The sequence below is a fragment of the Arvicola amphibius genome, chromosome 12, assembly GCF_903992535.2.
Source record: "Arvicola amphibius chromosome 12, mArvAmp1.2, whole genome shotgun sequence".
Taxonomy (NCBI): domain Eukaryota; kingdom Metazoa; phylum Chordata; class Mammalia; order Rodentia; family Cricetidae; genus Arvicola; species Arvicola amphibius.
The window spans coordinates 69,593,632-69,609,645 of NC_052058.2; the positions used below are offsets into that span (position 1 = coordinate 69,593,632).

Genomic DNA, 16,014 nt, shown 5'->3' on the forward strand with positions numbered 1-16,014 from the left:
AACAAACAACAACTCCAAGCTGTTTTCCATAACGGCTGTACAAACTTACATTCCTATGAGCCCTTGTGATAATAGCCATCCTGACAGCAGAGTTAATACCGCACTCTGCTGTGAATTTTCAGTCTCGCTAGTGCTCGGTGATGCTGAGAGTCTCATGTGTTCGCTAGTGGGACTGCATCGAACCCATACACTTTTTACACCTGACAGAGAAAAGAGACAACCTATGGGTTGAAGAGATAGATTTGCAAGAGATAGATCTAGCACCGGCCATTATCAAAACCACACAAAGAATCTAAAATAACTTGATTTTAAGAACGCAAACAACCTAAATGAGAAATATGAAAAGGGTCTGAACAGATTGTGTGTGTGTGTGTGTGTATGTCTGTGTGTGTGTGTTGTGTGTGTGTTTGTGGTGTGTGCATATCCATATATATGTGTGTTGAGACCCAAGACTGACCGTTATGGTAACAAACCCCTTTCAGGTTGGATTTGAGACATACTCCATAGGCGCCCACTGCTGTGGGCCTGGGGGCTGACACTGTTGCTTTAAATATGTATGTTTGTACTCACACATCGACCCTGCCTTGTGAAGCATGATTAAATAAAAACTCAGAGAGAGAAATCGGGTTTCAACCTGAAGGTCAGAAAAGCAAAGCAGCCAGCCACTGGCTCTTACCTCTCCCTCAGTCTGAAGTGGTGATTCTGCCTCCAGGAATCTCAGAAGGAGACTGTGTCTGAGAGCTGTCTCCTCCCATCTGATATTCCTCTGTAGGACTGGGATTAAAAGCATGCATTGCCTGGTTTCTATGGCAACTAGTGTGGCACTGGGATTAAATATGTGTGTTGCCACTGCCTGGTCTGTAAGGCTGACCAGTAGGGCTGTTTTACTCTCTGATCTTCAGGCAAGTCTTGTTTATTAAAATACAGTTGGATGCCACTGCAGCCTTGGTCAGAGAAGGACTTTTTAAAGCACGAGACAGTTAATGCAGACACTCCCAACAAGCAGAGCTTTCTGTGACTCTGGGATATGGAAGGCCCACATGGCAGTGTTCCTCATCTGTCCAGCCTTGAAACTTAACCGTTTCAGTATTATCTCTTGGCTTTGAATGTGGAATAAGTGTTTACTATGGGTGTTATTCTTTGGGTTGTATTAATGTCAATAAAGTAAATTCCTATATCCAAAGTAGTACAAACAAGAAAGGAAATGTTTTAAATCATTAAATTCATATATAGGCTCATAAAATCTTTAAACATATTGAAGGTAGGAGCTACTGAAGAAATCAGGGAGTTAGTAAATAAACTGTAGAAGAATTTAACAAACACAGTATTTGTTCACTGAAAAAAAACTGCTAAGCCACTACTAGCTAAGAGCAATATTGCTAGTAATAAAAAAGAATCAATATTGAGAGAGAGGGAATACCACTATAAATTGTATTGGCAATAAGAGGAGTGTAAGGAATTAATTGTCAATAGTTTTACTGATATAAATTCTATAATTCAGTAACTGTGTCTATATAAATCCAACAATTCTACTTAATCCTATAAAAGTTTAACAATTCAAGTAAAAGCTATACACTATTTGAAAAGCACAACTTATCATCAAAGCCTAAAAAATGGGAAAATGGGAAATTTGAGTTAAGAGCTTATTTTTAGATTATTATATGTTTATTTTTTCTTTTTATATGTATGAAGGATTTGCTTACATGTATATATGTATACCATGTGCATGCCTGATGCCCACATAGGTTGAAAGAAGGCATCAGATCCTCTGAAACTAGAGCTACATTTGTGATCCACCAGCTGAGTGCTGGGAACTGAACGTGGGTCCTCCGGAAAAGCAACAAATACTCTCACCCACGAAGCCATTTCTCCAGCCCTGTGTCTACCTAGTTCTAATCTACTTTGTGATCAGCTCATCTCCATCACCAGAACAAAACAAAAACCACTCAGGTGATATGAACTTCACTTGCCAATTCTATCAAACATTTAAAAAAAGAAATGAGGCATGAAAAGGCCAATACTTCAGCCACTAGTTTGTGCCTACGGAGCCTAATTCCAGGTAATTCATATGACATAGCAGGTGTCTGGAATCCAGCCCCTAATGAACCACGGCCTCTTTCCACAAAAACAACTTGAACTTTGTAAAATTTGCTACTTTAAGGAGAGTGTGATACCTGCCTATCTCTCTGGGGTAGATGGACCCACATAAATGCTCCTTGAGAGAAGAGCAAATAATTCCCCTCTCATCTGGCAGAGCAGACCCCTCACTCCTCTAAGCTCCACAGACCTCTCTCCAGAAAACTGCCTGCCGGATCCTTGTATTGTGTCTTCATAAATTCTTTACTCTCTGTGTCCTGCTACATTCTTTTCCTGCCACATCAATGGCCTACTCTACTCTGTCTCACACAGAAGAAATAACACAATTTTTAAGTTCTTCCCCAAACTAGAAGAAAACATATTTCCCAGCTAATCTTGAGACCACCATAATTTTAATGACAAAGTTTGATAAAGATGCTAAAGAAATAAAATCAAACGTCTCTCCCTCATGAATACTAACACAAACTATTAATACAATTTGGTAACACATTTAAAAACAAATATGTCATTGTCAACCAAGATTGACCACAAAAATTCAAAGTTGATTTATTTGAATATCAACCAATGTAATTCATTGTATCAATGCTATAAAGAAGAAAATGTACACAATTTATGTTGTAGGTTCACTGTATAAAGTATTTTAGTAAATTCAATAGTCATTTATAAAACCTTCTCATTAAAGTAGGAATAGAGGGAAGTGATCCAACCTGGAAAGGGGCATTTCTGAAAAGCATACAGCAAACAACATATATAATAATTAATATTTGTAACAGGTCCTGAGAAACCATATCTGCTAAAACCCTCTGACTCCTCACCTGGTACCGCCACACGGTAACTCAAGGAGGAGGAATGGCGCATGCTTATAGTTCCAGCACTGGAGAGGAGGAAGTAAGCAGATCCCTGAGTTCAAGGCCAGCCTGGTCTGCAGAGTGGGAGGAAGTCAGGCATCCTTGTGTGTAGTCGTCCCCTTTAAGGATGCACGTGTTAGAACCTGGCCACATCTGACCTGTCAAATCCCTTTAAAGCTGAAGGCACACAGGCACACAGGCAGGCTGAGGCGTCTGTGCCTCTGTCAGTTTTCATGGTACCTTGTTCCAGACACTCTAAAAGACACTGGAGAATCTTCAGTCATTGTCCTGAGCCTGTAGTCACCTTGGATTCCAGGAATAGCAGACCCACAGAGACAGATGTCAAAATCTGTCACACCAAGTAGGAGTGATGATCTCACAGGAACCAGACTGTCCCCACCCAGCAAGCCATAATGACTTCCAGAGGTCTCCCTGAGAATCGAGTTGAAGTCATAACTAATCAGGTCACAGTTTGACCAAGACTGCATAAGACTGTATTTTTCTCTCACACACATGCCCAATTCCTCCTCTGAACCGAAAACTTGCGATCGTTTGAACGAAATGATTAGTTTCCATCTTCTCAAAGTAGCCCTTTTTATTAGAGCCCTTTGCCTTCCTTTTTATCATTACTCCTGCCTGCTTCTTCTAGGCAAGGACCTAACCTGACTGTCAGCGCTCCTGGAGAAGGGCTCCTGGCTGAGGGTGGCAGTTTTGTGTCACGTGGTTTCAGGGATAAGGCATGGATACCGAGGCTCATCTCCTTTGCGCTCTGCTGTACTAGTTTGCCAAGTCAGTTTTCAAAGGCCAAAAAGTGAAATAGTAACATCAATAAATATGGACAGAAAAGGTAAAATAGTCTGGGCTCTCTTCACAAGATAGCTTTGCTATGTACAAAGGAAACCACTGCACCCCAAGTCCCCTTGTTACCTTCACTGGGATTCTCCAAGAAACTTTGCTCTTTCTATGACCAGCCAGAGGGCTATGTCTCCTAACAAGCAAAGATCGTATGGCGTGTGTTAGTTCCAAATCTCTGCTCTGAGGATGATTTCATAAGCACATGGAGAAATATGTCTGGTTTTGAAAAGAATTGTGCATTTAAAGGTTATCCTACATGTAATGTTACTAAGACTCATTTTCTTTTACAGATGTTCCTATAGGGCTGGGGAGATTGCTCACCTGGTAAAGTGTTTGCTATACAAATACAGACCTGAATTTGCTTCTTAGAAACCATGCACAAGCCATGCACAATGGCACACACATTTGTGATCTCAGAGACAGGAGGATCCCTGCAGCTGGCTGGTGAGCCAGTCTAGCCAAATCAGTCAGCTTCCAGGTTCCGTGATAGATCCAATTTCACAGACCCCATGCCCGAGAGTAGCTGGCCACCACAAAACAAACTCAGTGGGATTCTTGTGAACTTTTTGTTTTATTTTTTCTTTGTTTTGACAACTTTTTGACTTATCGGTCTTTTGCTTCTTTCTTTTTTTGCTCTTTCTTTCTTCCTTTGTCTGTGTGTGTGTGTGTGTGTGTGTGTGTGTGTATGTGAGAGAGAGAGAGAGAGAGAGAGAGAGAGAGGGAGGGAGAGAGAGAGGGAGAGAGAGAGGAGAGTGAAAGAGAGAGAACATCAAGTTTGGTGAGTAGGGAGGTGGGGAGAATCTGAGAGGAATTGGAGGAGGGGAAACCATGATCAAAATATATTGTGTAAAAATTTTTTTTCAATAAAAAGATACAGAGGAGAAAAAAGAAACCAAACTCAGGTGGAGTAGTTCGCATAATCCCAGATATTAGTCTTCTATTTTTCTCATTGGCAAAATGAGAATAACAAAGGTATGTATCTTGTACTCACCCTATAAATGAGCATCATTATTACAAGAGATTATGGAGCTTCACAGAGATTTGTACATTGGGAGACTGGGATGCAGAGATGCAGGTCACTGAGTACAAGGAGCTGTATTCTACCTCCAATACACACACACACACACACACACACACACACACATACACACAAGCACACACACGCGCGCGTGCACAGGGCAGGGCCGTTATTACTATTCTTTCCTGCATCTGCTTTCTATGTTATCCATGGTTTCAGATTTAGAAATGCCACATTCAGTGATTTGAATCTAAAGAGAACTAGTTCTGCCATCACCACAAAGTCCCTGAATTTGAGATCCACCCAGCTAAGAATCTGAACCTCGCTCTTTCCTCTGAACTCTGCCCACGCCTGAGTTAACTGGGATGAATGACAGCACAAAAAAAAGCACAGAATGTATTCTTTCATGAATGGATTTATTCGTCAGGAAAAGAACAGATACTTCCAGTGAGGAGAGCCAGTTTCTAAGGAATTAAATGACATTTTTGTTCAAATGTGCTGCACGTTTAAATAGTGAGCAACGCTATCTACGTCGGTAGATGTTACAGCAAGGCGGTAGAGCCCGGCCTGGAAGGGCATCTCGGGCCAGCTTTGAAGTTGGTAATGATCTCACTAGCTGGATGGTAACTTGCGAAGGAGGGATGAGCAAGCAGTCTGCCAAGAGCAGCCATGACCCCAAGGCACATGCGCAGAGCCTTCTTGCACAGGAAGCTTAGAAGGGGTGGGTTCCAGATGGGTGTGTCGCTTCCCACATCTGGCCTTTGTTTTCAGCCAGTTGAAGGGATTGGATGATATGACATTCTCAAGAACCTTTTGGCTCTGACATCCTAAGGCTCCCATGTGAGCTATGTTCTCTTCCAAGTAAAAAACCCAAAGCTTCTTCAGTATTGTCTTGACACAAAGTTGTTGCGTCATTTCTTTGACATTTCCCAGGGATTTCAAACCCTGGCTCATTCAGGATAAATGTCTGGGGAGGTGTTGATTACTCCCACATTCCAGGCTAGGTACTCCCTTCAGCTCACCCAAAGCTAGTTAGTATCGCCCCTCCTGACTTCCCCAGACTGGCCCAGACCAGATGGAAGCCAATTGGTCACCTCTCCTTCGCCTCCACGGCTCCCAGTCTAGGGGCAAGTCGGCGAAACTGCCTGCCAGCAGGATTTGTTTATATTTTAAAGACGTCTCTTAGGTCTGGCGGTGTGGACTGCAGATGATGAAAGAGCCAAAGATCAGTGAGACTGGCAGTTTCCTTGGAAACAAGGAGAGCCAGCTCACTTGTTTACCATCTGAAGGATCTGATAGACATCCCCTGGCTGAGAAACCAGCGGCCCAAGTCTATGAGCAGTCTCTTTTCCATTCCCACCCCTTCAGTATAACTAGAACCTCCAGTTCCCAGGCTTCCCAGTGGCTGACTGGTTGGCCTTAGAGGTGCTTGTGAGCATTGCTGTAAACTACAGTTACAGTTACAGTTTGCCAAGCTACCACGTGAATAAAGAATCACACCTTCATGCTCAAACACCATGCAAAAACCTCAGCCCTTGGAGGATGCCGTCGGTGTACACAGTTGATCTTGAGCTGAAGGAGGGGGGTGGTCCTCTAACAACAATGAAGGGGAGGCTGTTCCACCCAAATGTGGAGTAACGAACGCTCTGACCAGCTACAGGCTGCAGACTGGAAACCTTTTCCCTCACACATATTGTTTGGTTTGAACACTGTTACAGTTTCTCTCCTATTATAGTTTGGATCGAAAATGCCCCTGCCCTAAAGGTTCGTGTGCTGAAGGCTAGGACCCCATTGTAGCAATGTGACTGAGCTGCAAGGGCTCTGGCTTCATGAATGGGCTGGTGAATTTGTAACTCGAGGCCATTGTTGAGAGGTGATGAAAACCACTGGGAAGCCGGACCTGACTGGAGGAAAGAGGTCCCTAGAGTTTACCATGGAAGAATGTACCTGTTCCAGGCTCCTTGCTTCCCCCACACTGCTCTGCTTTCCTGCCACCCTGAGGTGAGCAGCAGCATCCGTCATGTGGCCTGCTAGGATGATGCTCTACCTCACCTCTGCCATAGCAACGGAGTAAGACAACTAAGTACTGAAGCCCTGAACACTGAACCCAAATAAACCATTCTTCCCTTTGTTTCTCTTGGGTGTTTGCCACTTTGAAAACGTCTAACACCTTAAATGCCACCCAGGGGCCTATATGCCACTGTCTAGGTGACTAGCCTGTAACACTATGCCGTGAGGGGGCCAGGAGAACCTTTAGGAAATGGGACCCAGTGGAGGAAGTTTCTGTCACTAGGCATGTGTCTTGAAGGAGATATTAGGAGCAGGCCTTCCTCCTTTCTTTCTCAGCTCCTTGGTTAACACAGCAGTTTTGTTGCCTGCACAGTACCATGATGCTCTGCTTCACTCAGGTCCAAGAACTGCAGAGCCAAACATGCATGGACCGAAAGCCCTCAAGCTGAGCCAGAAGCAATACGCTTTTCTCTTAGGTTGCTTAGCTCAGGAATTTTGTCTCAGCTAATTTAAACAGTGTTTTAAAATGAGAAGATTTCACCTGGGTTTCTGACTTTTCTCAAAGGGTAGCTAGTGTATCCACTCTGTATCTGCTACCCGCCTGGCAGTCAGTTACTTAGTTCCTGTATCCACTATTGGATGAATTGGCACTGTGGAACAGTGCTTGTGTTTAAGGGAGCCTGACAGAGCAGCATGACGTCATATTCCAGTACCAGCTTCATCTCCACCTCAGCATCACCCCACATCTCCTGACGTCATACTCCAGTACCAGCTTCATCTCCACCTCAGCATCACCCCACATCTCCTGACGTCATACTCCAGTACCAGCTTCGTCTCCACCTCAGCATCACCCCACATCTCCTGATGTCATACTCCAGTACCAGCTTCGTCTCCACCTCAGCATCACCCCACATCTCCTGACGTCATACTCCAGTACCAGCTTCATCTCCACCTCAGCATCACTTCCCATCCCACACATCATCACAAGAAAGGCGTGTGCAGTGCAGTATTTTGAGAGACAGAGAGGAAGACTATACTCACACAGCCTTTATCATAATACAACCAGAAGTGCTGTTATTCTTTTATTATGATTGGCTTAGAAATTAAACCTTATCCTAAGATACCTATGAATGGGGAAAAAAGCACAGTTTATGTAAGGTTAATATTCGTTGATGTTTCAGGCATCACTGGGAATACTGGGAAACACTCCTCATGAATAATGGGAGACTGCTACATACAATAAGAAAAGAGCAATTGCCTATTATCCAGAGATAACCACAGATATTTTAATATGTTGATATCTGTCTTTTAAAATAGAATCTCAGCCCATGTTAATTTCCACTATTCTCTATGCACTTAACATATTTTCCCCCAAACTCATTTGTTTATTTAATTATTTGTTCATTTATTTTTCTTCTACAGCTTTCGATCCATTGATGTTCTCTCAGGTTTTGAATGTCCTGACACACAGGAAATACTGTGTTTGTTAAATAAATGAGTTAAGATCATGACTATATGTGCGTTTGTGAGTGTTTGTATTTAAATATTCATCAGAGACAAGTTCACATGACAGATAATTCTAGGTTTTTCAATACTTATATTGAAAAATAATGTTTTATTATGCATATATAATATATACATAATATATTATAAACATATACAATATACACATAACATAAATTACTGTTATTCTGTTTGTTATAATTATACTATATATAATATATGTATACTTATTTTTTATCAAATGGTATTTTTTAATTGATTCTTCATGGATTTTACATTTTGCATTCCAATCCCACTCATTTCCCTGTCCCCTCACTTCTGCCCTCTGCCCTTGCAACCTCACCCCAAAAAACAAAACATAATTTAAAAGTAAAAACAAAAACAAAAACCAAACAAAACAAAGCTGTAGTAGTGTGGCCCATTGAGTCTCACAGTACACCCTTTGTCCATCTATCTTTACTTGTACGTGTTCATTGTAAAGAGTCATCGGTCTGATCCAGGGCCGCTGGCTTCTTCTACTACACTCTCGATGCTGGGCCCTCATTAGGACTCCTTTTGTATATCCTCTTGTTGCTCTGTGTCACGGAGATCCTGTAGTTTTGAATCTGCAGGTTTCTAGCAGATCACAGATGAGGTGGATGTTGGGGTAGTTCTGGGTCTGGGTGGTAGCTGGGTTGGTCAGCCTGCCAGCTTTCCCTCACTGATACTACCAGGGTGAGCTCTCCTGCACTGCCCAGGCTAATTCATCCAACACAGCCTGCAGCAGGGAATGGGGCTGGTTTGCCCGCTCTCGGGCCCACAGGTCCAGCTCATCCACCCTCACACCACCAGGGCAAGCTCTACTGTGTTGCCTGGATGAGGCGCAGGGTCAGTTCTCCCTAGTTTCAGTCAGTGAGGGGTGGGTCCAAGTCTGCGCAGCCCTATCCTCATTGCTTCTGGACAGGAGCCGTGGACATCAACAGACTTCCATGACTGAGTCACAGACCCAGACATGGCCCTTAGCAGCAGCCCAGGACTGGACATCACCGTGGGCCCTGTGGCAAGCAGACCATCTACATCAGCCCGTTCCTCACTGACCGTGCCTCTTCGGATCCGCCTCTCTCCCCAGCAGGGCACGGGAATTGATCTTCCTCTCACCCCCTCTGCTATCCCCCCACCCCCACCCCTGCACTCTGGTGCCTGAGTGCACTTCTATTCCCGCAAGCCACTGATTTATATAAAACCCGTTAGTGCTTTCTCACTACCCTTAGAACAAAATTCCAAATCCTTAGCATAGATCAAAACCCTCCAGCCTTTGGGAAAATGTACAGTCCTAATCTCTGGAGCTGGGGCATCTCAGAAACCTTAGTCTCTACCTCAGCACAGCTTCAGGTCTTGCTCCCCACTGGGCTAAATCCTGTCATACATTCCCATAGTATCTAGATGGGTCCATTTTCAAAACCCTCATCACTTTGGTAATTCTTGTTTAATTCCTACTGGACTTGACGATAAAGTCTTTCTAAAAACAAGATCTGGAATGGTCTTGAGTAACAATTCGGGATTCCCAGAGCACAGATGGAGCACAAGGGCAAGAGGCTGTCGTTGCATTAATCAGCACTGAAAAGCGCGTCCTCAACATCCCTTATGCACATTTTAACAAATGCACATCACTCTTTATTGCAGAGCATGTAGCATCACGGTCGCTGGAATCATGATGACTTAAAGTAAGAGGAATCAAATGGTACTCTAGCCCAGTCAGGCCAGAGGATGGGGCGGCCAAGAACCAGAGAGGGGCACACAGAAGTGAATGCAAGTAAGATGACCCTGCCCCTGCCCAGAGGCTTCCACAGCCAACCTCTTTGCTGAGACCCCTTCCTCCCTCAAAGTTGCCTAGGGCACCAAAATGTGGGTGTGTGGAGTGCCCTGGGCCTTTTGCCTTCCTAGACCTGCTCCACCTCAGAAAACCTTTCCCCAGATTTCCGTCTGTGTTGAAGGCAAAGAACCCTTTCAAAGGTGGGTAAGGAGGGATCTGGCCCTGGAGCTGTCTCTCCCTGTGGCACTAGCAAAGACAGGCTAGAATTGAATTAGTTTAATAGTTCTAAGGCAGGGCAGGAGCGTGACTGCATGGCTTAGTGTTTCTAGTATCAGCTGTCCGGGTCCATGTGTAAGGAAAGTGGAGGAAGGCAGCTAGCTGGTGATGTCAGAGCGACTCCTGTGGAAACAGCCCTCCCCCCAGACTGAAGTTCCTCTAACTTTGGTCTATTTATTCTTTGGTTCTCTGATCAACCATGTGAGGAACCCTGGACTCTGGGAAGTCACATGCTAGGTAGTCTAAACCCTAACATGGCCTCAACATCACCTGCTGCAGTCTGTAAGATGGAGCTGGTAGCATAGGTACCTGCCCTACAGAATACGACAGGATTTCTAAACAAATCCTCCCACTTTAACCTAGGCTAGCTAAAGTGCATTTGCTTACAGATCAGGAAGCAAGAGGCCCACCGGTGGCATTCCCTTTACAGAGAGTGGATAGTAATTATAGGCCAACATGAGAGCAAAGCTAGCAAGTTAGGCCTGGTAAGCCCCCATGCCTTATTAGCAAGTAGGTGCTGATGTCTGCTCTTCTTCATTGACCTTTAAAGGACTAACTCCCTCTTAGTAGACAGACCTGCTAAGTTTGCTTTTGTAGCCTCATTGTCTAGCAGTAATGCATTCATTGTTCTCAAAGGTGGGGGACACAGGCTGGACTAACTGCCCAGAAAACTCAGCAACAGATGCTGTCACGTCTAACCCTCAATCTCAGAGGGGAGACATCCCAAGCAGGAAGAGGGTGTGACTGGTCAAAAGGCAAGCAGGAACTGGAGGGAGAAGCAGGGATGAGGAAGCTAGGAAGAGGGTGACCCACTGGGCCGATCTCAGACTGGCCTCTGGAACTGAACCAGTGCTCTCGGCCACTGCCCAGTCACTAAATTTGGCACTGTCAGATGCTTGGAACTTGTTCCAGTCTTACAAATGATAACGGCCCTTACGCAGCTTTTAACGCATCTGCTCAGACGGCAGGACAGCGGGGCGGGGCCACGGCAGTGACACTGGAAGGAAAAGGGCTCCTGGGGAACAGAAAAGCATGGCTGCTGCAGTTGTTTTAATGAGATGTGCCACCACCCGCCACCACCCCCCAGCCACCACCCCCTCCAGCCACCACCCGCCACCACCCCCTCTAGCCACCATAGGCTCTGACATCTGAATACTTGTTCCTCAGTTGGTGACACTGTTTGGGGAGGTTTAGGGGGTGCGGCCTTAGTACCCCAGTTTGCCATTTCCTGCTTGCAGTTCTGGATGGGTGCTCTCGGCTGTTAAGTCACTATGGCTGCCGGCTGCTACTCCCTACCATGATGACGGCCTCCCATCCCTCGGAAACCAGAGTTGCTTCTAGTCATAGTCTTCAATACAGCAACAGAAAAATAACTAATAAAGCTACTTTGATAATAATATTAAAAGAGAACAAGTAATTTTATTAAATATAAGTAAATTTAAGACATAAATGTTACCAATATTGACGCAGAATTATTAGTATTTAGTTTGAATTCTAGTTTGACTAGGCACTATGAGTTTTAGAACTGATGTTTGCCTGGGTTTCTATATTCCAAAATGCCCCCAAATTCACTGCCCTGTGGTAAAGAGAAACAAAAAGAAAACAGATACCAAATTCTAGATATTTGCACAATAATTTTAAAAATTCAAAATTTAAAACTAGACCAGCATATTTACATGTTTTATTAAATTTACAATCAGTAATATAATCAAATACACAATTATATACAAGGATTATATACATTTGCCCAGACTTTTACATCACAGTACATAGTTTCCATTAGAAATATTGTATACATTTATCACCAAACAATAAAACCCAACAACAGCAGTGTTACAGCACCTGTTAGTACAGACAGCTTTTCATAAATTACATCATAAGAAAATATACGGCTGTAAATTGGGCTTTTAAAAATGTCTTTTATAAAATCTGAACATACAATGTTTCATTCACAGAATGTTTTTTTTTCTATGTTCTGACTGTAGCGTTGTGCATAAAACGACCAGTTGGAATATTTACTAAATGCTACCCACCCCTCTAAAATTATAAGCACTATTTCAATTACTTAGGCTGAGCTTTCTTTATGATGAATCTGGCATGGGGTTTGGTGAGAGAACAAATGCTGGCTTTGCTAGAAAGCTTTATATGATGGTAATTTAAAACTAAAAGAATTCCGAGAAAATTATTACATTAGTGAAATTAAAGTCAGAGAGCACATAATTTTTCATTTTAAAATATCTAGCACTGTAAAGAAAAAGGAAAAGTAAAATTACAAAATAATTTGTTCTGAAACAATTATACTCTTTTTGGAAGCTTATTACATAGGTTAAAAGGAAAAAAAAAGAAAACCTAACAAAATATCCCACCCCAAACATATCTAGTAAACTACAGTTCTTTCACACTTAGGTTTTATAGGGAAAGCATTGTAAATTAGGGAATATAATTTCAATGGACTTTTTATGTGAGGGTAAAAAAAAAAAAACCAACTATACCTAATTTTACTAGGTAAACAAGTTTTAAAACTTGAAAATACCTGAATTAAATACTTGCTCTAACAGGTAACTTTCAACTTTCAGGTAAGATCCGTCCGTACTTGATTCCAGGTTTGTAAACATTATATAAATCTTTCTTAGTCAAACAAGTTTATGGCTGTGGTGATCATTTCAGCTCTAGTTCTAAGCAGTCAACATTTAACTGAGGTAGACCAGATGTTTCTAAACTCAGGGTCTCAGAAGTCCCCGAATCTTCAGCAAGTAAATAAAATATCTATGAAAAGTTTTTTTTTTAACAAACAACAACAAAAAATTAAAAAAGGAATCTATGCTGTTAAAATTTTCTAATGAACTCAAAGATTACTTTATGGCAGTATGTTAAATGAGAAAGTAAATGGGGAATCAGTTAGAATGCTGTGTTCTGAAGCTGAACATATATCTCCTTTCTTAGGTAGGGACAAAATGAGTATTATTCCTTCTAGATAGTAAGCAAAATGTCTTAAATGTATTCCTTTAAAGGATTTGATTTTCAAAACAAAGCAATAGGCTCATCTAAACCTTAATGAAGGGCAACAGTGCCTCCTAGTGGCCACAAAAAACAGCAAGTGGCAGTAAGCTGGCCTTTTCTAGTATGGATTCTTCATGCCATTAAGTTCTTGAGGGGAAAAAAATACGCTGCTTTGATAACTTAAAAGAGTTAGATTTAAACAACAATGGCTTTGAGCTACAAATACAAAATCAATACATATAAGGCTTCTGTAATCAAAGTGTCAGAGGAACATCTGTTCCTTTTCTCCAAGCCCCAGTCCCATAAATCAAGTAGTTAAGCTTCAGCTATTTTGGCAGCTTTGCAATTAAGATAAACAAAGCACATCTACCCTTCTGTATATGCTATGTATTATGGTTCTACCTTCTTGCACCAAACTTCACATGCAGAGAGACTAAAAATACCCATTTTGGTGTCAGGTTTAACTAAGAGCCAATAAAGAACTTGTTATACTACCCCATGACCCAGAGAATTCCTTAAGATTTATTACTCACTGACCCAATTAGGTTGAGCTGGAATTTTTGAAAGCAGGTATTTATCCCCTTATAAAAGGGCACATTTCCCTGGGACCTAAGACATACTGTACATGAATATACATAACTATACAGCTCTGCTGTCTTTAACAGCTCCATATACAGTCTAAGTTATGCAGTTCCTCAAAACCATGGCTTAGAGAAAGGTTATTGTGTAATGCCATGGTAAAAAGGAATTAAGTCTCTCAAACATTCCTTTAGAAGTATTAAAGTAAGCTTAAAATAAATAAAATGAATAAAACCATGATTTCAATGTAGAACTATCAATAAGCAAAACCAAAAATAATTAAATGTGGCCAGCCCAAACTGCCACAGAAAAAAAAAAGAAAAATCTCTTTCTTTTACTTATATGGCTATTTAGTTTTTTTTACACAGGTCACCAGAGGCTAATTTTCAAATCCACATCAGAAGGAGTATTTGTTAAAACAAAATTAAACAAGCCTAAATCCATGATTCAACAGAAAATGTGACAGACTCCTTAGGTGTGATGCCAGAAATCAGCTTCAAAGGAGAAAGATGGTGGTCACCCCGAGACTACAGACCACTACCATGGCTTATCAGGGCTCCCCATAAGATAGGAAAATGGACCAGGGCTTGGGATGGGCCTTCTGGCTCACACTGGATACTACACATGGGATGGGGTAAGGCTGATGGCTAGAGTAACCACCTTAAGAGAAATGAACTGGAAAGACATATAATCCACCCCCAAGGAGCTAATGCTGCTTCCCATTCAGAGTGGCCATAGCTTCCCCTACGGCCCAATGGGAAGTTGATATTGCAACATTATAGTTTCTCCTTCTCTCTGCTTACTCCAAGGATCAAGCAACCAGCTTTCACTGTATCTCTGTGTCCTTCTTCCTGGCCCCACAGTAGGTCTTTATAGGAAAACTCACTGGAAAAAGGACACTAGCTTCACCTTTGGCTTAAATGCGAGGACATTGTGGGGAGAAAAGAAGAAAGAAATCAAGTCATCTTGACCAACTGTCACTGAATGAAGCAGGTGAAATCAATGAGCAGAAACAGCTGTTACCCTGAATGTATCTGCTTCAAAGGCCGTGGGTCACTGAGAGCATTCCTGTGATGGCAGCAAGGCCAGAACACCACAACACTCGATCAAATCTTCTCAGAAGGGCTTCCCACCCCAAACCCACGGCAGTGAAGCTCCCTTCAGTTAGGAAGCTGCACTGACTGCTGTTCCCACTTCCTATCAGCTGAATTTGTCTTGTCTACCCAGGAGTGGCCAGTCATCTTTCCCTGGCCTGGGAGCTGAGGGTACGCAGTGGCGTCATTTGAGAGGTGTGAGTTTCCTCTTTGGATAGGACAGTTTCGGTGAGGTCAGCTCTAACACAGCATGCTCCAGGTTGCTACGGGAACTACTTACCCAGTCAGAACGTGCCTGAGCACTGCTCAGAGCCTCCCAGGAGCGCCTGCTTGGATAGGATGTAGAAAACCACAATTTACTTCTTAAATATCTACCACCAGAGTCTTTACAGAGAGTCAGAGTTCATCCTTCTCCATCATTTCAAATGCTTCTATATCTTCATTCCAGTCTGCTAATATGGAGTCTATAGGCTGGACCTTTTTACCCCAGCTAACATTAGGATTGGAATCTTCCTCAGTTTCTGATTGTTCTTTAGGCTGGTTATCTAAATCTGTACATTCACCATCAAGACTTGTAGTCTCAAGGCTTTCTGTGGAACTGGGTATCTGTTCAGAAGGGGCTAAGCCAGCAGTTTCTTCAGTGTCTGTTGGAGATGATGGCTCTGATTGAGAATCTAGAGGGTTTCCGGGGGTCTCCTGATCAACCAAGTCAACTGTTTGAGAAAGGGACAGCATCTGTTCCGTGCTCTGACTCTGAGAATCGTTTTCAGAAGATGGCTGGTCTTCACTTTCCATTTCAGGGTCTGTATGGGAAGGAAACAAGGCATCACTCTCTCTCTTGAGAAGCGCACCACACTCACCACTTTGCAACAACATTAGGAGATGCAGCCATCATATCAAGGGAGAACAGTCAACACTGGCACTGAAGTAAAGTCTTACAAT

The 16,014-nt window shown here is 42.7% G+C and overlaps 1 protein-coding gene across 2 annotated transcripts in view; it reads right to left on the reverse strand.

Annotated features, from left to right (window-relative positions):
• Positions 1-12,066: 12,066 nt before the first annotated feature.
• The window catches only part of Edem3 (ER degradation enhancing alpha-mannosidase like protein 3), a 60,245-nt gene continuing 56,297 nt past the window's right edge, over positions 12,067-16,014 (reverse strand). For both annotated transcript variants that reach the window (XM_038349267.2, XM_038349266.2), the window contains exon 20: positions 12,067-15,875. In XM_038349267.2, coding sequence (XP_038205195.1) covers positions 15,469-15,875 — 407 coding nt within the window. In that variant the 3' untranslated portion in view covers positions 12,067-15,468. The remainder of the gene's footprint in view (positions 15,876-16,014) is intronic.